Here is a 27,342-nt window from a genome sequence, read left to right on the forward strand (position 1 = left end):
AACCTTCCTCAGCCCAGAGAGTAAAAATAGCGCATATGATGCTGATTACAGTAATTAAAGTGTTCCCAGTTTGTGACTTGTGCTTTCATATGTGACAGCGTAAGAATCACTGCAGTTTTCTCCTGTTTGGGATGTATTTAGAGATGAAGTTGAGAAAATAGAAATTAAGGATTTGTGGATAATTGGACAAGACTTAAAACATTATTTTGCTGCTATGAGTTTTGCCCACTTACATATCAAAGCCTGGAGCGTGGTGTGTGGGCTCTGGGGAGTAATCCGAAGCTTGGTGCAGAGGAGGCTGGAGAGTGTGAGAGGAACTCACTGGAGCAGAACCTAGAAGTCCACAATAGGGGATTAACTGTGGGGCAGCTACTGGGGCGGGGGGAGTGTTGTATCATGAAAGAGGACACTTGTGTGGTGTCTTTAGTGATGACAGAAATGCTTGGGTGCTGATGCTCTGTGAGGATGTGGGGTACACAGTTGCATCAAATGGGCAGAGCAGCCAGTCCTGCCTTAAGAAGCAGCCCAAAGGGAGTGCACCCAAATGCTAGGGGAAAACCTTGCAGTAAGCGCATCAAAAACTCACAGATGAAGGGACTTCCCTGGTGGTCCAGCAGTTAAGACTCTGCCCCAGTGCACCTCAATCCCTGGTCAAGGAATTAGATCCCACATGCCAAAACCAGGAGTTCCCATGCCCGAACTAAAGATCTCACACGCCTCACCTAAGACCCGACACGGCCAAAGAAATAAATAAATACTGTAAGAAAAAGCCACAGATGAAGAGGGTGTGTTCCCCTCTGGACATCTTTAAGCACGTCACAGATTCCATCGTGTGTGACTTTTGTCCTGCAATGAATGAGCCCCAGAAGCTGCTCACCCCAGTGGCTGCGTGGAGGTCCAGGCTGCAGCTGCGCCCTGTTCCGTGTGGCTCTGGAGGCAACCTGCTGAGGTCTTGCTCCCAGGCCCCAGAAGCTGATGTTGCCAGGCACCCTGAAGGGACCTCACTTCCCAGTCCAGAGCTGCCTGGGAGACTGGCAAGTTGCTCCCCTTTCAGAGCCTGAGTTCAGGATGGTGTGTGTGAAGTGTGGGGTGAGCTGAACTGCTTCGGAGGCGTGTTTGGCCCTCTGACCTGCTGCGATGGCCTTGGGCGCGTGTGTGAGAGAGAAGGCAAGAACCCCACCTCCCACTTCCTGCTAACATCTGCCACGTTCTCTCGAGTCTCCCTGCCCTCCCTTGTACTCTTAAATGGTGCACTTGACTTTGATTGCAGTTATTCATTCATTCACTCACCAAACACTTAATGAGCGCCTACTGCATGCCTGTTGCTGTGCTAGGTGCTGAAAGTAAGCTGTAAATAGGCATTATTTTTCTAGGATCATTTTCACCCTGTAGCACAGTCCTGCAAAGAAAGAGAGGGACCATCTAACATTACAGCAGAGAACCCCAAGGCCTGGGGAGGTCAGAAAGTGCGGTGAAGAGCTTGGGTTTCTGCAGCCAGGCTACCTAGGCTGGATCTCAGCCCTACGGTCTATGAGGGGTGAGGCAAGCAGGGGTGCTCCATGGCCTCTCTGAGCTCAGCTGCCCCATCTGTGAAATAAATGGCACAACAGCACCCACTAACCTACAAGACTGGGGCTTCCCTGGTGGCTCAGTGGGTAAAGAACCCGCCTGCCAGTGCAGGAGACTGGGTTTGATCCCTGGGTTGGGAAGATCCCCTGGAGAAGGAAATGGCAACCCACTCCAGTATTCTTGCCTGGGAAATCCCATGGACAGAGGAGCCTGGTGGGCTACAGTCCAGACAGTTGGAAGAGCTGGGCATGACTTAGTGACTAAAGGACAACATAACCTAAAAGATTTGCTGTGAAGATGAAACGAAGCAACAGATGGTAGGTAAGTCAAATGCTTAGGATGGAGCCTGGCACATGGTAAGGTGTATGATAACGTCAATTGAATGATTGGGGTTACCCAGCCGGTGCATGGCTGCTGAGGACTTGAACTTGGGGTCTCTGGCCCCAGAGCCAACTTGCCTTGCACGGGGCGGCCTTGGGCTCCAGGCCCCGCTACCCCGAGCCCCAGCCCCGCCCCAGTCGGTGCTTTCTCCCGCAGATCCGCGCTGCTGGGCAAGGTGCTTCGCATCGACGTGGACCGCAACGAGCGCGGCCCGCTCTACCGCATCCCGCCCGACAACCCATTCGTGGGCGACCCCGCCGCGCGGCCGGAGGTCTACGCCTTTGGGGTGCGCAACATGTGGCGCTGCTCTTTCGACCGCGGCGACCCGGCGACGGGCGCGGGCCGCGGGCGCCTCTTCTGCGGCGACGTGGGCCAGAACAAGTTCGAGGAGGTGGATCTGGTGGAGCGCGGCCGCAATTATGGCTGGCGCGCCCGCGAGGGCTACGAGTGCTATGACCGCAAGCTGTGCGCCAACGCCTCCCTCGGTGACCGCCCCACCCCACCCCGCTCCGCGCCCCCGGGGACCCCCTCCCCAGATCTGCCACCCCTCACTCCACGGCTGTGCGCCCACGCCTCCCCCGGTGGCCCCCTAACCTCACCTACCGCCCGCGCCACTGGGGACCCCCAATCCTGGTACAACATCCGCCCCCCCATCGGGATGCGCGCTGTAGCCAGCCGCGCGCCCACCAGGGACTTCCCTCGCTTGCTCTTCTCTCCGGAACGGCTCCCCCGCCGCCCTCCCCAAATCACTTCCTGCCCGGCAAATCCTTGCCCTCTCCGTACCATGCAAACTTTAAGCATCATCCTTTCTCGTTGACTCTCTGGGGCCCTCCTAGGGACCTCCCACCCCTTGGCCCGGCAGGACTCAGGACCACCCGCGGAGCCTCCAGGGGGCTCCCCCGCAGGCTCACCCAGCGTCTCCTCACTCTGCAGATGACGTGCTGCCGATTTTCGCCTACCCGCACAAACTGGGCAAGTCGGTGACTGGGGGCTACGTGTACCGGGGCTGCGAGTACCCCAACCTGAACGGCCTCTACATTTTTGGAGACTTCATGAGCGGGTAAGTGACCCGACAGCAGTTCTGAGGGTCAGGGACCGCAGAGGTGAAAGGTCGGGGAACCCGAATACCACCTTTGACCGCTCTGGGTCATCTGTCTCCTGGAGGCCAGGACCTGTGCCACCTGTTCAGAGAGGTCACCGTGCTGGAGAGAGGGGACCTGGGGATCCAGCTGAGTCAGCCCACTGGGCCCCATGGAGCCTTGCTGCCTCCACCCACTGAGCCCCCAGAGAGGGGTTGCTGTGTTAGGGGAAAAGAGGGGTGTGGTAAATCACATCCCAAACAGGTTTCAGAGAGGGTTCAAGACCATACCTGCCAAGTCTGACGTGGGTCAGACTTTCCCCGGGGGAGCTTACCTCATGACCACCTGTTTCTCCCATTGTACAGAGGGGAAAACTGAGGCCCAAAGAGGCCCAGGGAAGCCACACACCTGGCATGATGTTTTAAAATGTAGCTGAGATGACCTGTGTCCGACCTGGTGCGCTTATTAGCTGTGTGACTAGAATCTAGACTGCCCAATTTCTGGTTGATTTGTTGTTGTTTTGTTTTATTAATAAAATGGAAGGATCTGTTAGTGACCTCAGGACCTTCCCAGCCTAGTGTGAAATGAATTCTTTTTTTTTTTTTTTGGTTGCACCATGCAGCTTGAGGGCTTTCCTGGTGGCGCAGAGGATAAAGCGTCTGCCTGCAACGCAGGAGACCCAGGTTCCATCCCTGGGTTGGGAAGATCCCCTGGAGAAGGAAATGGCAACCCACTCCAGTATTCTTGCCTGGAGAATCCCATGGACAGAGGAGCCTGGCGGGCTACAGTCCATGAGGTTGCAAAGAGTTGGACACGACTGAGCGAGACACTCCCCTCTCACTCCCATGCAGCTTGAAAAATCTTATTTCCCCAACCAGGGATCAAAACCAGGTCTCCTGTAGTGGAAGTGTGGAATCCTAACCACTGGATCACCAGTTCTTAATTATTCGCACCCTAGCCTCTCCACATAAGGGCAATTGAACAGGGTCTCTGTTCAGAGAGGAAGTAAGGAAGCCTGAGGCTGGCAGAATTCTTACCTCTTGCAGGCTGCTGAACTGGGGTGGGTTTGTGGCCATTTGTCTATAGCTGGAGCTGACAGAGAACCTTGACCTGGGCCTCTGGTTGCTGGGTCCTTCTCCCAGCTTGGAGAATCTCCTTCTGGACTCAGTTATCCCACCTGGAAAATGGGTCTAGATGAAACCTCTCTTTTTACCCCGATTCTCCTTTTACTCTTCTGCTACGCCCCCCACCCCCACCCCAGAAATGTCCAAGTCACCTGAACATAGAAATTCAGTGAATTTTGCTGGCACTTGCCAAGCTCCTCTGCTGGGTCAGGCTTCATGCCAAGGCTAGAGCAACAAAGTTGAAGAACACCTTACACCCAAGTCAGGTGTGAGTCTCCCATGCTCTCTGGGGAAGCCCAGCACAGGAGCAGTCAGGAGGGCTTCTAGGAGGCAGGGCAACCGAGCAGGGCCTGAAAGTATCCATAGGCGACTAACAAGCGTAGAAGGAAGTAGGGACAAAATCAGCATATTCTGGAGATGCCAAATTCTCCACTCTGGGAATTCCCTGGTAGTCCAGTGGTGAAGACTTCGCCTTCCACTGCAGGGGCCATGGATTCATCCCTGGTGGGGAGCTGAGATCCCATGTGCCTTGCGGCCCCAAAACACCAAAACATAAACAACAGAAGCAATATCACAACAAATCCAATGACTGCTTTTAAAATGGTCCGCATCAAAAACAAAACACAAAAAACCCCCCAGATTCTCCATTTCATGCTCCCAAGTGGAGGCAGCTCCCAAGTCTACGCAGCCTTGGAGGCTTCTGAACTGGAAGTTGGCTCCTGACTGCCTCCTTCTGGTCAGTGGTTGGAACTGAACGGAGGAGGCTGAAACCAAGTTGGTCTTGTTCACCCATGTGCTTCTCCTGGGCTTCCCTGATGGCTCAGGCGGTAAAAAAATCTGTCTGCAATGTGGGAGAGCTGGGTTGGATCTCTGGGTTGGGAAGATCCCATGGAGGAGGGCATGACAACCCACTCCAGTATTCTTGCCTGGAGAATCCCATGGACAGAGGAGCCTGGCGGCCTACAGTCCGTGGGGTCACAGAGTCAGACACCGCTGAGTGACTCAGCACACATGCTTCTCCTGCCGTGTACTGGGTTAGCCAAACAGTTTGCTCAGGCTTTTCCGTACATCTAACAGAAACACCCAAACAAACTTTTTGGCTGACCCAACAGCCGGTGTGCTCAGTAAAGACTGCACACAGGGCAGGCTTCCCGGATGTGGGGTCTGTGCGCTTGCACAGATGTGCTCAGAAGGGCCCACGCTCAGTTTAACGATCTGCTCTCACTGTCTTGAAACTTTTAGTACATTTTGAACAAGGGTCCTTGCACGCTCATTTGGCACTGGACCCTGCACATTATGTGCAGTCCTGGTTGCATGGCTAACAGATGAGTGGATGGGTGGGTTGGTGGGTGGGCTTCCCCCAGGCACCCTGCCAGGCAGGACCCCTCAGCCCATCCTCCTTTGCAGGCGTCTGATGTCCCTTCGGGAGAACCCAGAGACAGGCCAGTGGCAGTACAGCGAGATCTGCATGGGCCGAGGCCAGACCTGCGCGTTCCCAGGCCTCATCAACAACTACTACCCACACATCATCTCCTTCGCCGAGGATGAGGCTGGTGAGCGCTCCTGAGGCCCTTCCATCCGGGCTGCCCCTGCCTGGCACTGACCCCCCACGCCTAGGTGCTTCTGGCCTGGGATTCCCGGGATGGCGTCTCAGGCCTGAGTCACCTTCAGGCTGGAGGGTGACATATTCAGAGGTCTTGAGCTTTGCCTGGGTATCAGTTCTCACCTGTCTGAGCTTCCATTTCCTCATCTGGAAAATGGGAGCAGTGGTCCCCCACTCCCACCACGGGCAGAGTTACTGGGAGGGATCACGTGACCCGACAGGTAAGAGTCCAGGGAGGTTATGGGGCCAGGAAGGGGTGTGATGGTGAAAAGGCAGGCAAGTGGCGGGAGAGTGCCTCCCTGGGGACCCCCAGCACCCTGGATTCCTGATGGGAAATGCACTGGGGCCTATGAGTGAAGCCGCATTGTCCTCGGAGAGTGGTAGGCACTGCTTTCCTGCCTGTGAGTGGGTCCCCTGTTCAGGCGCTTGTGTTTTCAATGCCAGGAGCAGAGGGGGAGGGGAGAGGAAGAAGGACCCTGGGGGCTGGATCCCGCCTTTGTCCTTAGCCCCGGATTGTCCCTGGACAAAAGCCGAGGGGCCCCCAAAGGGGCCCGGTGGATGCTTGGCCAGGTTACTAGGCAACACCCTCCCGAGGGCCTTTCGAGAGGTGTGCCCCCGCAGGGCCCAGTGCCCAGAGCCCCCGGGCCTGAGTCTGGGAAACCTTTGTTGAACCGACACTCGTCAGAATCTAAGTTTTCACAGGGCAGCCCCAGCCCCCACCGCCCTCCCCAAGCCCACTGGGCCCTTGAAAGCCTTTTCTTTTGGTCAGTAGGGGGTTAACATGTTTTGGAAGGGGGGGTGCCCTTTCCCGGTGCACCTCCCACAGAGCCCAGACCCAGAGGCAGGCCCGGGGGGGGGCCCTTCTGAGTGACACCGAGGGCCAGGAGGAGGCCCCTCAAAGACAGACGGGCTGAGGGACAGTCTGCCGATGAGCGCAGGCAGGCGGCCCCTGAAGTCATAGAGACCCGGGGAGCTGAGGCCTGCAAACTGCCCCAGCTCCCTGCAGCCTCTGCCTCTCGGCTTGCTCTTCTGACGCTTGTAAATTGCACAACAAGGACCTCTGCTGGCCCAGTGTCCTCCAGGGACAGTCCACACTGCAGAGACCAGGGGGACGGCTTGGCCCTGGGCAGAGCTTAGCAGTGCCATCAGGGATCCCTGGCTGCACATGGGGTTGGGGGGCCATGGCTTCCCACAGATTAGGCTGGATGGGGCCTTAGAGTGCGCCCAGTCCAGTGCTGCTACTTTACAGATGGGGGAACTGAGGCTGGCTTTTCCTGCCCAGCCTTGGGATGGGAGGTGCGGCACTGGACACAGCCTGGCCCCCCAAGGCCTCCCAGAGGAGGGTCTCAAGCTGGAGCTCTGTCAGGCAAAGGCAGTCGATGGAGAAGTGCATCCAGGCCAAGGGGGCAGCATGTGCGGGGACCCCAAGTTCCTCCAGGGCCTGGAGTGTAGGTTCAAGGAAGGCTGCCCAGCCAGGGAGGAGCCAGGCCGCCCCCAAGGCCTCTCTCCAGAAAGGCGCGCAGAGACCGGAAGTGATGGCTCAAGTTCACGGCTGTGCCTGTGGACTCTCCAGCAGGGACCAGCTTGCTGGAACCCTGCTCCCTCCCACAGGGTGCATCCACCTCGCGGGCCTATTCCACCCCACCACCCCCACCACGGTAGGGCTGGGGCTCCTGGAGGGAGAAGTCAGAGGGCATTGACCACTCAGCATCCTGCCCTCCCCAGCCCCCAGTTCCCCGATAGCTGGCTCTACCCTAGTTACACAGGTCACCTCTCAAGCGTCTTCCCCTTCAAGAATTCTCCAGGTTTCTTGGGCCGTGATTCTCAGACACCACCATCATGTAGCCCTCCATGACTGCACCAGTCACCAGGGTCATGCTTTCCTTCAAGCTCCCATCTCACTGCCTGTCCCAGCCTCTCTTTGGGGAATCCACCCCTGCCCTGATCCTTGGGAGAGCTCTTCGCTGCCTCTTATAAGGATAGGCGGTATTAGCACGGCTGAACCATCACACTGAGCCACATGTGGCTTGTGTCTAGGCCTCCCAGCTACCATATGTCCTATATCAGCGTGGGCTTGGGGGCAGGAGATGTTTCTGAGTTCAGGGCCTGCTTAACCATTCACCGGCTGTGTGACTTTGGGCAAGTCACTTGACCTCTCTGAGCCTCTATTTTCTCATCTGTACATTGATAATAATGAAACCTCCTTTTTGGACATTTGTACCTGTGGCTGCAAGGGCCAGGGGGTGGCATACAGGTGAGGAGAGAGCAGAGAACTCAATTCCCCTGAGAGCATCCATGGTCCAGGAGCTCGTAAGTCCACTTCTACAAACTGAGGCTGGAGGGCCTGTCCCAGAGCCGCGGGAGCTCACGTGGGGCCAAGTGCCAGGGCCAGGATTCACACCGGAGACTCCCCAGGCTTGTGCTCTTCTGGCCCTGCTACCGGTCTGGGAGGTGCCTGCTGCTCCATGGAGAGAAGGGGGTCCCTGCCCCCAGGGGCCAGGCAGGGCCTGGGCCGCGGGTGCCCGTGACAATAACAACAACGGCAGTAATAGTTCTCACTGATGGAGCAGGTACCCCACGCTCTTGTTATCCTCACAACAGCCCTATGAGGCAAGCCTGTGGGGGAATGCGGAAGCTGGTCACCAGTAAGCAGTCGATGGGGAGCTGGGCTATGGACCCCCGCTGGTGCTCAGAGGTGTGTGTGCTGGGCATGAGACCAGGCAGGGACCAGGAGTGGGGTCCCTGGGGTCACCAGGAAGGAGGCATGAGCAGAGGTCAGAGCCGGGGTGGGTGCAGGCAGAGTGGCCAGCACCCCGGAGGCTGTGCTGCAGAGACCCCAGGGTGCGTCTGGATGCCTTTCTCAGCCTCATTTCCCCGTTCTAGGGACTGGAGAGGTACGCTGACCTGGAGCATCTCCCCTCCTGGCTCACTGAGGTTGGGGTGTGCCCCAGAGCCTGAGGTGGGGCCGTGGGGCTGGTCCAGATGGTGTTCCAGGCAAGTCTCACCCTTTGCTTTGCGTCTTGTTCCAGGGGAGCTGTACTTCATGTCAACAGGCACGCCAAGTGCCACTGTGGCGCGTGGGGTGGTCTACAAGATGATCGACCCTTCCAGGTGAGTGCCCACCTCCCGCCCATCCCGCCCCCAGAAGGCCTGAGCCCCTTCTGTCTACCAGGAGCACTCCCCTCCGTTACCGCACTTCCCCTCTCTACTGCATCCTAAGGTGGGTGTGATTGACATCCCCATTTTTCAGAAGAGAAAACTGAGGCCCAGAGAGGGGAAGTGACTAGCTAAGCTCATACTGCTGGTAAGGGCAGATCTAAGACTCAGAACCTCTCTGCCAGCCTCGAAGTCCTGCTGTATTCATAGGTGGTGCTATTGGTAAAACACACACACACACGCACACACACACCTGCCAACACAGGATACGCCAGAGATGTGGGTTCAATCCCTGGGTCAGGAAGATCCCCTGGAGGAGGGCATGGCAACCCACTCCAGTATTCTGGCCTGAAAAATTCCATGGACAGAGGAGCCTGGCGGGCTACAGTCCCTGGGGCTGCAAACAGTCAGACACAACTGAAGCAACTCAGCACACATACTTCCATCCTTAGAAAGGTGCCAAAGATACCAATGGGGGCTGATAACCATGGACCCCACTATCACATTTTAAAAAATTCTTTAAAAAATTTTAACAGTTTTTGTTTTACAGATAAGTTGCCATGATAGCACATTTTCCCGTATAGCCACCGATCAGTATTCCCTGTTATCGTGGTACATTTGTCAGGATTAAGGACTTCCCTTGTGGCTCAGGTGGTAAAGAGTCTTCCTGCAATGCAGGAGAACCAGGTTCCATTCCCTGGTCAGGAAGATCTCCTAGAGAAGGGGCTGGCAACCCACTCCAGTATTCTTGCCTGGAGAATTCCGTGGACAGAGCACCCTGGTGGGTTACAATCGATGGGGTCCGAAGGAGTCAGACACAGCTGAGCAACGGACACTATCACAGTTAATGAACCGATACTGGTACTTTACTATTCATTAAATGCCACGCTTTTTAAAAAGTCAGGTACCTCCATACTTTAAAAAAAAGGATTCCTCTGGTTTTTCCCTCATGTCCTTTGCTTTGGAATTCCACCCAGAACTCCACGTTGTATTTAGCTACTGTGTCTTGTTAGCTTTCTCTGGTCTATGACCGTCTCTCAGACATTCCTCGTTTACCGCACTGTTTTGTTGAAAGCACAGAGCTCTTCATTATTGGCATAACTATCAAGAAAAACAGAAGTGCTTGCTTCTTTCCCTCCTCTGAGGTCTTGGCCCCATTTGGACTGCTGTCGTTCTGGAGGAACACGGGCAGACTTCGCATTTTTCTTTGTCTGTCTGTCCTTATTGTGCTTAAACATTTCCAGTTTGCAACATCACCCTCAGAAGGCTCGTTTTTGATGGCTGCATAATTTTCTGTTGAGTCACTGTGCCGTGACTGCCTTATCCATCCCTTGGACATTTAGGTTATTTCCAATTTGGAGGGGAAAAACGCTTCTCTAAGGAAATATCACCTAATTCATGCCAGATGCTGCCTGAGACCCACCAACTCCTTTAGTCTGTACAGCGTCCTTCTGGGCTCACGCATGCAAGATTAGTCTTTTCAGTCGTGTCCGAGTCTTTGTGACCCCATGGACTGTAGCCCGCCAGGCTCCTCTGTCCATGGGATTTTTCAGGCAAGAATACTGGAGCGGGTTGCCATTACCTCCTCCAGGGGATCTTCCTGACCCAGGGACCAAATCTGCGTCTCTTGCACCTCCTGCATTGGCAGGAGGATTCTTTACCACTAGCGCCACCTGGGAAGGGTAGCTATTCCCTCCTCCAGGGGATCTTCCCAACCCAGGGATCGACCCTGCGTCCCTTGCAGCTCTCTGGGCTCATGACCCGCCTACAACAGAGGGACCTGAGGCTTAGGGATCTCTGCTCAAGGTCTCATGGGTCAGAGGAGCAGGCAAGAGGCTAGACGCCCCTTTCCTGCACCGTCTCTGACCCTTCTCATCCCTTGCACTTTTCTCTTTTGGAATCCACGTTAAGTTTTTGTACCCACAACATACGGCACAGGGGCCGCATTCCAGAACATTTGGAAAATGAAGAAATGGGAAGTGGAGGGGGTAGGGCGGGGGTCCTCTGCCCAAACATAGCCACTGTGGGATTTTACTGGGTGCATCTCCTACCCTTTGGCAAAACAAAAAATTTTTTTTACGTAATTTCCTTAAGGAACAAAACTCAGCTGGGTCGGTCTGACGCGTGTGGCTATTATCTGGAGCTCAGAGCAGCCGGAAAAACCACCCTTTCTGCAGCTTGGAGAAGGATGTGAACCAGGCTGTGTTTCAGCCTTGGGGGGCGGGGGGAAACGTCCCACGTCCCACGTCCTCCCTCGCTTTCTCCCTTCTGCCGGGGCTGTTTGAAAGCCACTGGGGTCACGTGGCTGCTTCAGCCTTTGGGCTTTCCCCTCGTGCTCCTGGAACCCATTGAAGTCTTGGACCCACGTGGGCTGGTCCCAGAATAGGGTCGGTCCCATTCAAAGACTCACAGATCAACGGCCAGAAGCTCATTAAAATGGGATTCCATTCCTTCCTTGTGCCCCTCCAAGATGTCCAAGGAGACCCAATTCAGAGCCCTGGCAACCCTTCTCAGGCTCTTTTCTCTCCCGGCGCTCTCCAACCTGGCACTCCAAGGCCCCTAGTTCCCTCAGCTCTGCTGCCAGCCCCGAGGCTCTCCCGCTCTCCCCGCTTTATTCTTCAGATCAACTTAACCTTTCCCTTTGATTCTGTATCACCAGAAATCTCAGAATCACAGGGACAGAGAGAGACCCTCCTCAAAGGCTGTGGGGGGTGGGGGCCAGGATAAGATGCAGGGATGGGGCTACTGTGGCAGCTACAGGAGTCAGACCTGGCAGGCTGGGGAGGAGGAGTGGGGCGCTTGATCTCATCCCAAGCACGCTTCATGCCCTGAGTTAGCAGTGGCCGCTGGGGCCCTTGTGCACTTCAGGCAGAGGCTTGAGTGGGTGTTCAGCAGGCTGTTCAGGGGTGTTCCTGTCCTGGGGTTGGGCTCTTGGGGTCTAGGAGGTGTGTGCAGCAGGAGTGTGCTGTTGGGTCCGACTCTCTTAGCCAGGCTCCTCCGTCCAGGGCTTCTCCAGTCAAGAATACTAGAGTGGGTTGCCATTTCCTTCTCCAGGGGATCTTCCCGACCCAGGAATCGAACCTCTGTCTCTGGAGTCTCCTGCAGTGGCAGGCAGATTCTTTACCACTGAGCCGCCTGGGTGAAAGTGAAAGTGAAAGTCTCTCAGCCGTGTCTGACTGTTTGCGACCCCCTGGACTATACAGTCCATGGAATTCTCTAGGCCAGAATACTGGAGTGGGTAGCCTTTCCCTTCTCCAGGGGATCTTTCCAACCCAGGGATCGAACCCAGGTCTCCTGCACTGCAGGCGGATTCTTTGCCACTGAGCCACCTGGGTGCTGCTCCATGAATGGCCACCCTTGTTACAGTCCACACTGGCCCAGGCCTGAACGCATACCTGCCCTTCCCCTTCATGCATGGCTGCAGGGGGTGGGTGATACCGGAAGGACACACTCAGGGTGAGCTCCCAGGGGGGTGGGGTGACTCATGACGGGACGTCCTATGTGTCGGCAGACGGGCACCACCGGGCAAGTGTCAGATCCAGCCCTCCCGGGTGAAGGTCAGGAGCCGCCTCATCCACTTCGTGCCCAAAGAAAGTAAGTGCCTGCCAGCGGGAGACACAGAGGGGGTTTCCACAGCCCACACTTGCCCCTCCCACCCCCCAGATGTGCATGCTCCTAGCTGGGTCTGGATGCCCTTCCTCAGCTCCCTCACTGGGCCCAGCACAGTGCCTGGTTCACAGCAGACACTCAGAGGGCGTGGAACTCCTGAAACTCCCTTCCCCTGGTGTGCGTCAGTCCCAGGCCACAGAAGGCAGCTCAGAGGGGCTGCAAGTGTCAGAACCCATGTGGCGAAATAGTGGGTCCCAGGCAAGGCTCACTCAGAGTTCTAGGGAGGGGCAGAGAACGGAGGTCGATCTATATGTGAGCGAGAGTGGGAAGAGTTATTCTCAGCACAAGGGCACCTAGGGGAGGGGACGTTTGGGCCAGGTCTGCTATAAGCTGGTACTGTTTTTGACAAGCTTTGTGGGGAAGGAAGGGGTGCCAATCCTCCGGAGGGGCCAGGCAAGGCCACAATGACCGCCCGTGGGATCTAGGGCCCTCTGAAGAGGGTATGCCCTGAGGAGGGGCTGTTCCCATGGGCTCGAGCTGGGTGGGAACGGAGACAGACCCTGTGTTGTCAGATCTTCCAGTTCTTGAGACAATCAGGATATGCATGCTTGCATCCATCCAGCACATGTATGTGCTTCAGTCTGGGGCTTTAACGCTGAGCAAGCAGATATGGTCCCTGCCTTCTTGGGTTGTTATTATACAACCTTCTGATTTGGAAAATATTGGCAACTAGTTCACAATTTTAAAAACCACCCTGTGGGCCAAAGGAAATATTTTAGTGGGCTGAGTGTGCCCAGAAGGTCTCCAGCTGGCACACTGGAGGTGGGGCAGGAAGAGGGGGACTAGGCAGCAGGGCGGTGGGGGTGCCTGGCCCTGAAGAAGGAGAAGGAGTTTGGGGGAAGGGGTGAGCTGGGTGTTCCGGGGTGGGAGGTAATTCTAGCCGCAGTTGGTTTCAAACCTTGGCCCTTTCCCACTCACTCATGCAGTAGTTTCTGCTCTTCTGTGAGGTCCCGGCTCTGTGCCGGATGCTGAGGCTATAGGAGAAGTCAGACCAGGCCGTGTCCCGGCTGGGGCAGACAGAGAAGTCATTTAGTGTCCCAAGACCCAAGGGAGAAGTTGTGCGGGGCGCCTCCGGGACCCAGAGCCAGGAGGAGCTGGAGGGGGTGGGGGCGGGCCGGGAAGGGCCTGGAGCTGATGCGGGTTGAGCCTGGGTGGGGGGGATGGTGCGGTCCAGAGGTGGGGGAAGGGCGGGCTGGGCAGTGAGGGCAGCAGCAGGGCTTTGCAGAATGACCAGAGAAGCGCCTAGCCCCAGCTCCAGATTGGCATCTGTGGGGTCAGGGTGACCCCAGAAGCGCTGTTGGGGACCTCATTCTCAGGGTCTGAGCAGAGGGCAGAACCAGGACCCCTTTCCCTGGGGTCTGCTTTCCGGGGTGGAGGACTGGGGTGGGCTGGGGCGGCTGGGGTCCCTCTGACCGCAGGCTCTTCCTCTGTGCAGAGTTCATCCGGAGAACAGAGAGCATCCCACGGCCCACCAAGGCTCCCCGCCGCAGCCGCCCCACGGCCGCTCCGCCAGCGCCCACCCCACGACCCTCACGGCCCACCCCGCGGCCCGGGCGCCGTCGGGGCAGCGGGCGGCGGCGGGGACGGCCCGGCACAGCCGATCCCGAGCCCTCGAACGGCGCAGTGCGCCTGGTGCGGCCGGCGGGCCTCAGCCCGGGCCGCGGGCGCGTGGAGGTGTTCGCGGGGGGACGCTGGGGCACCGTGTGCGATGACGCCTGGGACACCAAGGCGGCGGCCGTCGTGTGCCGCCAGCTAGGCTTCCTGTACGCTGCGCGGGCCGCCAAGCGCGCCGAGTTCGGCGAGGGCCGCGGGCTGCCCATCCTGCTGGACGACGTGCGCTGCACGGGCAGCGAGCGCAACCTGCTGGAGTGTGCGCACGCCGGCCTGGGCTCGCACAACTGCGGCCACCAGGAGGATGCCGGCGTCGTGTGCAGCCGCGAGGACCCCAATCTGTAGGCGAGCATTGTCCGGCCGGAGCCAGGGAGGCCCCTCCACCCAGGGCGCGCACCTGGTGCGTGCGCCGGGGTCCGAGGGTGGAGCGGATCGTGGGGCGGGTGCCTGGGGTGACCCATCTGCAATGCTGTCCGGTGGATGCGTGGGAGGCGTGTGCTGTGCGCACGTGCTCTCTGTGTGTTTCTGCCCCTGCGTCTACCCCGAAGCGGCAGAGTGTGTGGTGGGGGGTCGGTATGGTCGCTGTGGGCGCCGTGGTTCTGGGTAGAAGTATTTTTCCCTCCAAGCATCTCAAGCAGCAGGCCAGGAGCACAGCCCTGAGCACCAAGGGCAGCTGCCCTTCAAAGGGTGGACCTGACCACTGGCGGCATTAACAGAGGTCCACCAGCGGAAGGAGGGAGGGGACCAGGACTGCCCTGCTCAGCTGGGGAGTGGAAGGCCTGCCAGCCAGCTGGATCATGGCCTGAGAAATGCGACCGGAAGGATGTGGACCGGCGGCCTGGCAGTCAGAGTTGTGGAGGAGAGCCTGAAGGCATCTAGTGGGACCAGGGAAGGCATCAGAGGGGTGGGTCTGAGTGACCCGTGGGTGGCGGGAGTCAGGCTGCCCTGGGGAGGGCAGGCAGGGGGCACTAGGTGACTGCTGGGAGAAGCCTCCCAGGCCCAGCCAGTCCAGGCATCATGGTCGCTGGTGAGGCTTCAGGTCTCTCCGCTGTCAAGCCTGTGCCAGGACCACCTCTCTCATCTGCATCCCCACCCCAGCCCCTCAGTGAAATCCCAGGGAATCTTCCGCTTCCTCCGGCCCGCTCCAGGGGCTGGCCAGGCTATGGGCCCAGTGAGACTACTGATGCTCTGTCACCCAGGGCTGTGCCAACAGCGTGACTGTTTACAAACCCTCCTTCCCGCCTCTTTTCTCTGACTGGAAGCTGGGGGTGGGGTGGGAGAAGGGGCCCCGGGCCTGCAGTTGCCCTCCTGCTCACAGCTGGAAGTTCCTTTGCCCGCAGATGGCCCCAGCCTGGGCTCATGCTAGGCCTGTCCAGTGGCATCAGTGTGGCTGGGTTCAGCCTCTGATGGGGGGCAGGGAGGAGAAGCAGAGGGGTGGTCACTGGGCAGTGAGGATGGATATGGCCCATGTCCGGGAGGCGGTTGTCAGATGGGGCATCCCAACCCAACCTGGGTGTTGTCCTGAGAGTGCAGCTAGCACTGGGTGGCATGCCTGGCAGAGAAAATGGTGCAGGCAGAAGCCTGTCAGAGTCTCCCAGCTGCTCGATGAAGCTCATTGTGGAGTATGAGGCCGCAGAGAAAAGCTTCAGGGGTTCTTTCCCGGAGAATCCCATGGCCAGAGGAGCCTGGCAGGCTACACAGTCCATGGGATGGAAATAGTCGGACATGACTTAGAGGCTAAACCACAACCACCACCACCCTCTCCAACTCCCCCTACCTCCGCCCTAAGTGGGGCTGGCGAGGGCCCCAGACCCTTGTGGCTCATCTAACCCTGTTGAGCCCCACCTGGAAACCACAATTACTCCCCCACGGGGTGTGGCTTCATCATAAGAACGTGCAGCACGCCTGAACTCATTCAATCCTCAAAACAGCCCTCGTCCTCCCCTTTTACAGATGGGGAAACTAAGGGTCACAGGACTTCAGTATCTTAGTTGAGATATCACCCTGCCAGGGAGAGGGAGGCCAGATTTGAACATGAGCTGACTAGCCCTAATACCTGCCAGCACCCGAACCACTGAAGCCCCTGGCTATACCCGCAGAAAGTCTCAGCTTGGCCCAGGGTCCCCCTGCCCCCTACTGCGGGCGCCGGCATCTCCGGGAAATAACTGATGGAGACCCCCGTGGGTCTCCACAGGCAAGCAGGCGGCCCATAGGGACCATCCAAGCCGAACTCCTCATTGGGCAGCTGGGGAGTGAACCTGGGAGGCTGAGTGTCCCAGGCCTTTGCTCAGATGGGGCTGACCTAAGACTAGAGTCCAGGGGAAGCAGGGTGGCCCCAAGACCCTCCGAGAAAGCAGCGCCATGGCCCTGCCTGGCAAGAGGCCAGACCTTTTGGTCCCTCTGGCCAGAAGCCAGGGGATGGGTTGCAGCATTCTCTGCCTCCTAGTCCAGGGGCTCCTCCGTGTTCTTCCCTGACCCTCCCCACCCGACAGAGCTCCCCTCTAAGTTCACGGCCTGGAGGACATAAGCCTACAAGGCGGGGCCTGGGAGGTGGGTACCTCCCACTGACCTCAGCACCCACAGCCTGGGTCACCATCTGCGGCCCTGGCACCTCCCCCAAGTGGTGAGCTGGAGTGGCCCAGCCCCCTGCTAGGCCCTGAGTGACGCTGCTGCTTGTGGGGGTAAGCGGGGGAGGTCCCAGGCCCCATCGCTCCTCTGGGCAGTGCTGGCCTTGGCAGGCAGAGTGCTCCTTCTCCCCAATCTGAAGACCCATCACCCCCTCAGGCTCTGGATGAGGCTGAGGCTGCAGCCTGACTCCTGAGAAGGAGGCTTACAGACTCACTGCTCTTTCATTAGTAAAAAGGGTGGGTAGCTGACATTGGCTGAACACTTACTGCGCCAGGTGCTGTCCTAAAGTTTTTACATATTAGTCACTCTTCAATCCCCTTATTAACCCTAGGAGGTAGGTGCTGTGGTCACCTTCCCACCCATTTTACAGATGTGGAAGCTGAGGCCCTGGGGCCTGAGTTACTTGCCCAATGTCACACAGCCAATATTAGAAACCAGGCTTTGGGCCTGGTCATGTGTAGTTGGGGTCATGGCCCCAGGGAGGGGCAGAGTTGGACATGGACTCCCTGTCCAGTGCTCCTCTCATTCTGCCGCCAGCCTCAGCAAGTGGAGGGAGCAATCACAAGTGACCCTGTCCCCCAGGGACTTGGCTCCTGACCTCCGAGTCTTCCAAGGTCTCTGGGGATGGAGGCGGGTCTGGGCCAATGCTCCCCCGGCTCCCTAGAGGCCTCTTCCCTCATCCCCTCTAAGCTGGGCTCCAGTCAGCAACTAGAGTGACCTCTCAGAATCTGCCCAGAGAGGGCCTGCCTCCACCCAGCGTCACACAGCTCAGTCTGGAGCCCTTGGAGTCACTGCTGCAGGGATGTCCCAGGTATGGCCCAGAGCCGAAGACTGCATCCTGGGTGTCACCCTAAGGTAACAATACGCCAGGTCCCCGGCTGGCCTCATTCATTCCCTGTTTACCTGCATCCCTCCAGCAAGCCCCCTCCGAGCAGGGCCCTGATGACCATCCTTTCTCCCCTGGGTGCTGGACAGCTAGAATCAGTGGCTGGAGGCCACCCAGATACAGGGCAATTTCCAGCTCTGTAAGGCATTCCTGTGTTTCCACCTTGCAAATGCTAGGCTTGGAGACAACGCCCGAGATTCTAGACAGCAGGGTTCCAGCCTCGACTGTGTGACCTTAGGAAGGTCACTTAGCCTCTCTGAGTCTCATTGGAAAGCAGAAATAATCAGCAGGATTGTTGGAAGAGAAAAATGAGACAATCTCTACAAACATGCCCAGGCTGTTCCATGTTGCTTTCTCGATGGAAAGCTCAGTAGCAGGTTGGTGATGTTCACACCTACTACTTGTCAGCTGCACAAGACAGGGTGGGGAAGGGCATGCCACGTGGAGAGACCAGCGGGAGAATGATCCAGCAGCGAATCTTTAACATGAGGGGAAGATGAGCCCCTTCAGCTCACATGGAGAACCCACATCTTCCTGTGGGGAGCATCTGTCCCCTCCTGCCCTGCTGAGGACTAGCCTCAGGTGTGCAGGATCATTTAATCCTCACATTTACTCCATGTGGTACCCCTGACACTTGGAAGAAAAAAATGTTGCCTACCATTCCAGGTAAACAAGGAATGTTGCCCGCCATCAAGCCATCAGCCCCTGCAGCCACTCCCTACAGTGTGACTTGAGGGATTTTCAAGCTGGAGAAAAGCTGGACACTGGCCTTATATAGTTAAGATGAGTCTGCTGCCATTCAGTCGCTAAGCTGTGTTCAACTCTTTGCAGGCCCATGGGCTGCAGCCTGCCAGGATCCCTGTTCCTCACTATCTCCTAGAGTTTACCCAAGTTCATGGGCAAGGTTGCTCAAGATGCCTATCTGAGGAATAATTTCAGTGAGCCCAGACTCTGGCGTGTCCAGGACTAAAATCATTAACTTGAGATGTCTGTTTTTTATGGTTAGCAGTCATCTTTTGATGTTTGACTACACGTTTTTTATTTTTGCAAAAACACACATATATATTAATATATGGTGATAGTGGTTGCTTTTGCCAAGTCATGTCCGACTCCTGTGACCCCGTGGACTATAGCCCACTAGGCTTCTCTGTCCATGGATTTCCCAGGCAAGAATACCGGAGTGGGTAGCCATTTCCTTCTCCAGAGGATCGCCTCAACCCAGGGACTGAGCTTACCTCTATGTTTACGGGGTTTCCCAGGTGGCGCTAGTGTTAAAGAACCTGCCTGCCAATGTAGGAGACATTATGTACTTATATATAGTAGCAGTGCTTAGTCACTCAGTCGTGTCCGACTCTTTGTGACCCCATGGACTGTAGCCCACCAGGCTCCTCTGTTCATGGGGATTCTCCAGGCAGGAATACTGAAGTGGGTTTCCATGCCCTCCTCCAGGGGATCTTCCCAATCCAGGGATTGAACCTGGGTCTCCCACATTGCAGGCGGATTCTTTACCAGCTGAGCCACCAGGGAATATATCTTTCTCCTCCCTTACTTCTTTGGAACAGTTCCTCAGGGCTATCTGAGAGGTAATCTCAGGCTTTAGTCCTTAGTAATGTCCCCAAATAAAACGTAACTCCCAGCTTTTAGGTTGTACATTTATCTCACGGTCAGCCATTCCTAACCAGGTGATCCCCAGGGTAGCTATGTAACTGGGTCCCAGTTCAGAGAGGAAGTGAACTTTGAGCCAAGGAGCCTGCTGTTTCTTGTTCCCTGGGCTACGGCTGGACCTGTGCCCTGCCAGACCACTCAAGTGGAAGCAGCCACTTCAGAGCCATTTCTTCTGCCTGTACCTCCCTCAGTGATTTCTGCTGGGAAACCACTTCCGGTATGGAAGCCACATGGCCAGTGTCCACCACAGTGGACAGCATTTGTCCAGACCTTCCCAGAGAAGGGCCAGGTGGTTGGCCACGTGCTTCCAGGCAGTGCCCTCTGCTGGGGACTCCCAGGCAAAGGGCCTCCCACCCGAGCCTTAGTGTTTGGTCCCAACACTCTCTACTGCTCCCAGGAGAGCTAGGAGGATCAGAGGAGATGGCGAAGGGACAGAGCCAGAGGCCACTGGTGTTGACCGATGCACCCACTTCTCTTCCTTCCTTAGTTGGACGGGCTCGAACTCACACATGTACCCTGAGGCTGTTCCATGGCTGCCCCGCACTGTGGCCAGAGCAGGTTAAGATCTGACCCTGGCTTCCCAGGTGGCGCTAGTGGTAAAGAATCTGCCTGCCACTGTAGGAGATGAAAGAGACATGGGTTCAATCCCTGGGTTTTGAAGATCCCTTGGAGAAGGAAATGGCAACCTGCTCCAATATTCTTGTCTGGAAAATTCTATGGACAGGGAAATCTGGTGGACTATAGTCCAGGGGGTCAAAAAGAGTCACACACAGCTGAGCACACACACTGCCCTCAAGGAACAATCGTTTGGCGTCCTGCCTTCAAATGGCCCTGACCCCTGGAAGTTTCACAACCTAGAAGGGTCTGTCTGCTCTCCCTGGCTGTCTCTCCCCTGCCCCACAGGGCCGGCCAGTGCGTGCCTGTGGCTGCTTCTCACTACCTCCCAGCCCTAGGGAGAGGCTGGTGCAGTCTCTGAGCTGGGATAGACGTCCAGCTTGCAGTGGGTGTGTGTGTGGGTCTCCCCTATGCTTGACCCAGCTCTTAAACCTTGGCTCTCTCTCTGGCACTCTGTATCCCACACACCGTGAACACTCATGCCCGTGGTGGGGACTGTCCCCGGCTGTACCTGGAAGGAGGTGTACAGGCTTTCTCTATTTTTCCCAAATCTCTCAGGATTCTGGCCCATGAGTGGGGCCAGGGAGTGTCCTTTTCTCAGAAACCCAGCAACTTTAAACTCTTTGGACGCCTCCTCTCTGGACTGGAGGATCTTTATCTGGATGAGAACCGGGGCGGGGCGGGGGGTGGGGAGGCATACCTGGCCCTTGCCATCTACTCCTTTCATACTGGGTCGCTCCTGAGTATAAAGGTTGGGAGCTAAAAAGCCCCAGACGGAAGAGCTGGGCTTTTCTTGGATCATACCTGGATCGGTAAGAGGAAACAGGTTATAAAAGGGAAGGAGGTCTTGGTTATTAGTTCAAAGATACCCTTTGGCCACCCTGGGCACACTTCCCATTTTCCGCTTGACCAAGACTTTTCGCACACAGATTTTCAACCATTCCAACTCTAGCTCCTTCGGACCTGGATCAACGCCTAGGACATTGCACCGCCGTCCCCCACTGGGGCTTCCCCTTGGTCTGAGTGGCAGCCTCGGTCCAGCCGTGTGCTCTTCACTCGCAGACACAGGCCTCCCTGTGTACCCAGGGTCCTTTTCACCTGCCCGGTGAAGGGAGACACCCGTTTTGGAGGTTGGGGCTTCCAGAAAGAAGTCTGGGAACAGTCGGCGTAATACAGAAATTTAGAGGCTGGGATGGGGTTTCCAGGAAGGTTTAGGGAGAAAAGAAGGGGCCTGGGACTGCGCACGGAAGGCCATTATTCGCCAAGGAGGGCGAACAAGACAGCAGGATTTAGCGCCGCCGCCAGGACAGTAAGAGGGGAGGAATTAAGGTTGCCAGGGACAACGCGTTCTGGGCGGAGCTGCTGTTGGGGCGGAGCTTGAGGGGGTGTGGGCGGAGCCTGGGGAGGCGGGGAGAGGGCGGGGCTGAGGGGTATGGGCCAGAAGCCTAATTGTGATTGGTGGAGATCACGTGCTCTGGGCGTGGCCTAGGAACTGGGCGGAGCACTATTGCTGTTGGGGCGGAGCTTAAGCATGGGCGGGGCAAATCTGGGGCCGGCCCCGAGAGCTGGAGCCGGAGGCGGAGACGTGGTTGGCGGGGACCAAACGCCCTGGGAGGGGTCGGAACTGGCGGGGGTGGAGCCGAGCGGGTGGGGGCGGTGCTGGGTCGCGCCGGGCCTGGGGCCGAGGCGGCGCGCGGCTCTGACAGCTGAGTCGGCTCGCGGCCTCCCGCCCCCTCCATGCCCGGCCCCGACCCCGACCCCGGCCAGGCCGGCCCCGGAGCCATGAGCCCCGGGCTGCTGATGCTGCTTGGCAGCGCCGTCCTGGTCGTCTTCGGCCTCTGCTGCACCTTCGTGCACCGCGCTCGCAGCCGCTACGAGCACATCCCCGGGCCGCCGCGGCCCAGGTGAGCGGGGGGGTGGGGGTGGGGGCCTGGATGGGGCGCTGGAATGGGGGGGATCGGGGAACCGCGTCCAAGCTGGCATCCGGGCTGGGGGTCCAACCTTGCCACTGCGCGCAGCCGCTTGGAAACGGTGGCCAGGCGAGGGGCGCTAACTATTCTTAGTAACAAATTACTCACAGCCGCAGCAGCTGCTCGGCGCCCACCGCGCTCTGCTGGGCCCCGACAACGTGATGGTAGCGACAACCCTGTTAGGTAGGCGCTATTGTTACCCCATCGTTCAGACGAGGAGACTGAGGCGCGCAGAGGCAAAGTCACCTGCCCAAGGTCACACAGTTGGTAAGCCTAGATTTAAACCCGGGTCAGCCTGGCTCTTAAAGTGGGCGCTCTTAACTTTGGGACTTGGATGAGGTCACTCAACCTGGATTGGGGTACACTGTACTTTGATCACATTACCCCCTCTTATTTTTTCTCCCCTATTTCTGTCCTGGTATCTCCTTTTTGTCTTCTCCTTAGCACTTCCATTGCATCCTCCGCTCTCACCCCCATTCACGTTCCCTCCCTCCTCCCCACCAGAAGCTTACCTTTCTGAAGCTTAAATCAAGCTGTTGTTTCTTTGCTCCAGAAGCTTCCCATCACTTTAGAACTAAATCCAAATCTAAATCAAGTCCATTCTGTAGCCAGCAAGGCCCCTGCTGAGCTCTCAGAACCTGCTCTCCACTCCTCTCCCCTTGCTCGCTCACTGCTGTCCCCAGTCTTTCTGCACCCACCCACCCCAGCTGCATTCCTCCTCCAGGGTCCTCATGTTCCCCAAGCCCACTTCCTAGCTCCAAACTCCTCAATGGGGCCCTCATCCCCAAACTTACCTCCTTTTCACCTGTTGACTGTTCACCTGTTGACTGTCTGTCTCCCCCCTTTAGAATGTGAGCCCTGGGAGGGCAGGGATCTTGTGTGTCCACATGTGTATCCCCAGCGCCTGGCACTTTGTAGATGCTCAATAAATATTTGTTGACTGAATGAATAAACCATGGTATTAGAACACCCTTTGTAAAACCTCAGGACACCAACATTCTGGAAGGCAAGCCGGATGCCCTGCCATGAGAAGCCTGAGTCCCTGTTTGGTGGGTTCAGGAAAGATCTTTGTGACTGGGGACGTAGGGAGGCAACTGTTCTCCCTGGTGCCTCTTTGTCCTCCCAGGTGCTCTCTCCCAGCCTTTTCCCTTACTTCACAGCTGTGTTTTCCCCTCCTTCTAGATGATTCTTCCCCAGCCTTCTAGGCTTGGCTTAAATGCCAACTTTTGGGGGAGGCCCTACCTGCTCCCACACCCAAATACATTATGATCATTTTATAAAGTCACCCAAATGATGCAACCTCTAGTTCAATGTCTGTCTCTCCCATGGGCCTGTATCTGGCTTGTTCACTGCTGTGTCCCTGACACCTAGCTCAGCAGCACTGGTCCATGCACAGTAGACCCTGGATAAACTCTGATTCAAGATGGATGGTAAAAGTCTCTTGCCAGTTCGGTTAGGTACACTGTTGCCCTTTCAAGTTTTCATATCAGTCATCAACAGCTTGGAACTGTGAATTTTGCACTCATCCAGATAGGCCTCCTCCTGACTTGACCTTTTTGTAAACCCAAGTGCTTCAAACACTGCAGGCCTGGGCCAGTCTCTGTGTCTTGAGAAGACAGAACTTAAATCAAGCCCCTTTCTGCTACTCTCCCCCCATCAATTTTTTGAAATTGCATTAAAAAAATAAAATTAGGTATGTGTGACATGTACCCCTTTAAAGTGTACAATTCAGTGCTTCTTAGTATAGTGACAGAGTTATGCAACCACCACTGCTAGCTCCAGACATTTTCATCATCACAGAAAGAATCCCCATACCCGTTAGCTGTCACTCCTCATCCCCCAAGAACTCCCTGACAACCACTAATTTACCTTCTGTCTCCATAGATGTGCCTGTTTTGGACATTTCATATAAATGGACTCATACAGTGTGTGACCTTTGTGTCTGGCTTCTTTAGCTTAGCAGAATGTTTTCCAGGGTCATCCATGTAGTAGCATGTGTGTGTGTGTCTTTCCCTTTTATGCCTGGATTCTCCCTGAGATCTTACACTGCAGAATTGACATGTGACCTACAGGGATGCGGGTGAGTGGGTGGAGGAGTTGGGGTCTTTATATAATGTGAATATAATGTGGGTTGGGGTCTTTATTCTAATGAGGTCAGCTGAACAGTGCATGTGCAAAAGGCTGTGGATTAAAAATTGGTTGCTGGTTGAATACAAAACTGCACTGAAGAAAAGTTCTGGAACCTCTTTTTACTACAAATCTGATGCTTTGGCATTCAAAGTTTGGGTCCCTAGGCCATGACTGGCAACATCGCAGTTGACAAGAAATCTATGTATGTATTGAGCTTCCAGTAGTGGCATTCACCCCTTGTGCTTTGGGGCTCTGCCATCCTGAAGGCAGGGAACCCTCTTCCCTGAAAGAGGCAGCTGCTGTGTTCTCCCAGCCCTACTCCTCATCTTTATTCTGCAGGAGTCACCAGGCTGCCCCCTGCTCCATGACGCCCTCCCTGATTGCCCCACTTCTGTGTACTTATTACGAACAACATCCTACTGCAAGAATCCATGTGACATCTGAAAACACAGACCCCATGTTCAGATCCCAGGCAGACACTGTAGCTTCTGTATTGTCACTACTCTGAACTTCCTTAGCAGCCCCACACCCTCCCACCAACCCCCTACCCCAATGTGGGATGACTGTAAACTTGACAATGAAGTCTCTCTCTCTCTCAGTTTTTATTTTGTAATAAAAATTTTTTTTTTCAAAACTCCTGGGCAGCATTGGTTCTCTCTGCCCTCTCCTACTTGCCAAGGTGCCAGATGTAGTGGCGGTCTGACAGTTGCTGGAGGGTTCCCAGCAATGGTGGAGACGCATGGCTGGCTCTGTTGGGGGGTGTGCATCCAGTGGGCTTGGGGTGCCCAGCTGAGCACTCCCCCCCCCACCCCCATCCCTCTGGCACGAGGCAAATTCATGGCCCCTCACCCTCACTTCCAGTGGGTGGCCCACCCCTGAACCATTTCGTGGCTCCCTGCACCCCTCTGGGTGGCCTCACAGTGGGCCCTCCAGATGACTTCTGCTCCAGTAACTGTCCCACACTTTCTCTATCCACTGGGAACCTCAGATTCCCACGGTGCCCATCGCGGGATTATCAGAAACTAGGCTTGCTGAGCACCAGGCAGGGGAGGGGCAATTTTGCCCGCCCCTCCCTCCCTCTCTGGGCTGCTCTGCCATATGCCGTCTGCTACCAGAGGCACACCAGGTGGGCTTCTGTCTGCCCCTCCCGGTGCCAGGAGTCTCCCGGCACCTCTTTCCTTCATCCTCACCGGCTTGTTTCTAACGCCTGGTCTCAGCGCTCCGTCTTCGCCTCCCCAGCGCCCCCTGTAGGAACAAGGAGGAACGGGCCTTAGACGCCTTTCTTGCCTGGCCGTGGGGACCCCGCGCCACTCCATGCCTTTTACCTTCTTGAAGTGTCGCTCATCTTCCTGCCCAGGTGGCTTTGGACTCTGCTGCTTAGGATAGAGATTCTCCGACAGGTATGGGGAGGGGAGGAGGGTCTAGACTCAGTTCTCACTCAGGGGACTCAAAGCTGAAAGCATTCTCCCCAAACATGCAACTTTGGGGAGTGTCCAGGGATGCTGGATTATTCTGGAAATGAAGCCAGTGATGTGTGATGCCCACAGTCCATCTTGCTGCAGGTGGCGTGGCGTAAGTTCAAAGCCACTCACCTCGAGTGGCTTCGGCGGCCCACTGAACTCCCTTCCGCCCAGCCACTGGAATGAAGTCCTACAGTCCCGCATCTTTCTCCACCAGCCAGCACATGCTTAGCCTTTATTCTCCGCTCTTACTTCCCTGAGCAAATGAGCAGCCTGACCGAACTTCCTTCCAGGGTTCTGCTGCCACAGCGGCCCCCTTCCCTGTACCGCTTTGCTGGGACCTCGATGCTCCTGGCCGAGGACGCCCTCCTCCTCCACCGCTCAGCAACCGCTGCATTGCCCACCCCGCCCCCATCGCTCCTCCTCCTCTTCTGCTTCGTTCCTATTTTTATACAATAGGCTGTAAAACAAACCTCCTCCCCCTCAATCCCTCCAGCTGCCGCCCCCCATCCTGGCTTTGCACCCCCGTGGCAACACCCCCTCCAAAGCCTGCCTGTTTTGGGCCCCCCGTTCACCCCTTCCCTTCTCTCTAGAATCCCCCACCCCTTGGGCTCTGACCCCTGCCTCTCCACCCAGTGGGTTTCGGTCAAGGCCCCAGTGACCTCCACGGAGCTGGGCAGCTGGGTTAGTGCTTGGTGCCCATCTTGCCTGGCCCCTCCGCAGCCCGGGACAGGGCCAGTCCCTGCCTACCTCCTGGAGCTTGTCCTCACAGGCTTCCCCTGTCTGTCTCTGGCCTCGCCACCTGGCAACTCCTGCCCAGTCTCCCTGGCTGGTTGTCCCCTTCCTACCTGTGCCCCCAACAGCGGCTCACTCTTGGGACCTCTTCTCTGCACCCACCGCTTGTGGTCTACCGGTCTGTAAGCCCCACTTCTTTGCTGAGGGCTCACACTGATATCTCTAGGCAGGAGCTCTTCGCTCAACTGCAGTCTCAGGGGACTGCCTGCCTGCATCCTTTCCACATGAGATGGGCAGCACACACCTAGCAGCTCCAAGGCTGGCTTCCGGTTTCATCCACTTGTCTCAGGCTGGTTGCCAGATGCCCATCCTGAGATGAGAATTGACGTGTAAGCAGTCTGGGGAAGGGGATCCTGGTGGGGTTGGAGAGAGAAGGTCAGAAGCCTAATAAAGCAAGTTACCTCTGGGGGCAACTGAGATGCAACCTCCCTGGGGAACTCTGGGACCCAGTGGTCCCTGCCTAGAGGTGGAGGGAGAGGGGATCACTGATGGAGGGCTGGTCTAGGGGCTGTTGGGCTGGGATTTCCAGCCTGCCCCTCCCGCAGGCAGAGCCAAGAGAGCACAGAGCAGGGCCTAGGGTGCTGGCCTTCGGAAGCCCCCACCTGCAAGGACAAGGGCAGGGGGTGGGCATGCAGCGTTTGCTGCTGCCAGCAGCTCCCCCTCCCAGGCCTCCTCACCTTGGTGAATGGCAGCTCCAGCCAGCCTCCCAGTGGCCCAGGCCAAAAGCCCAGGGTCATCCCTGACCCCTCTCTCACGCCCCATGTCCAGTCCATCAGCCTGTCCCCTTGGCTCCACCCACCTGCATGCATTCGGCGTCTGACATCTCACCTCCACTTACAGCCCCTCGCTGTTGCCCCTGCCTCCACCTCTGCCTGCCCTGTTTACTCTCTGCTTTGTAGCAGTGAGGTTGGTTCATTTAAAACCCAAGCCAGATCCCATCTCTGGTTCTGCTCAAAACCCTCCTGTGGCCTCCACTTCAACAAGGTCAAAGCAAAAGTTTG

The 27,342-nt window shown here is 56.8% G+C and overlaps 2 protein-coding genes across 3 annotated transcripts in view; both read left to right on the forward strand.

The window, feature by feature from the left end:
* Nucleotides 1-15,426, forward strand: part of HHIPL1 (HHIP like 1) — a 55,587-nt gene extending 40,161 nt beyond the window's left edge. For both annotated transcript variants that reach the window (XM_042235469.1, XM_027957386.2), the window contains exons 4-9: nucleotides 2,107-2,435; nucleotides 2,884-3,010; nucleotides 5,561-5,706; nucleotides 8,786-8,867; nucleotides 12,424-12,506; nucleotides 14,017-15,426. In XM_042235469.1, coding sequence (XP_042091403.1) covers nucleotides 2,107-2,435; nucleotides 2,884-3,010; nucleotides 5,561-5,706; nucleotides 8,786-8,867; nucleotides 12,424-12,506; nucleotides 14,017-14,537 — 1,288 coding nt within the window. In that variant the 3' untranslated portion in view covers nucleotides 14,538-15,426. The remainder of the gene's footprint in view (nucleotides 1-2,106; nucleotides 2,436-2,883; nucleotides 3,011-5,560; nucleotides 5,707-8,785; nucleotides 8,868-12,423; nucleotides 12,507-14,016) is intronic.
* Nucleotides 15,427-21,647: 6,221 nt separating this feature from the next.
* Nucleotides 21,648-27,342, forward strand: part of LOC101117622 (cholesterol 24-hydroxylase) — a 28,348-nt gene continuing 22,653 nt past the window's right edge. Inside the window, exon 1 of the mRNA XM_015102048.4 lies at nucleotides 21,648-21,890. Coding sequence (XP_014957534.2) covers nucleotides 21,724-21,890 — 167 coding nt within the window. The 5' untranslated portion in view covers nucleotides 21,648-21,723. The remainder of the gene's footprint in view (nucleotides 21,891-27,342) is intronic.

The sequence above is a fragment of the Ovis aries genome, chromosome 18 (assembly GCF_016772045.2).
Source record: "Ovis aries strain OAR_USU_Benz2616 breed Rambouillet chromosome 18, ARS-UI_Ramb_v3.0, whole genome shotgun sequence".
NCBI lineage: Eukaryota > Metazoa > Chordata > Mammalia > Artiodactyla > Bovidae > Ovis > Ovis aries.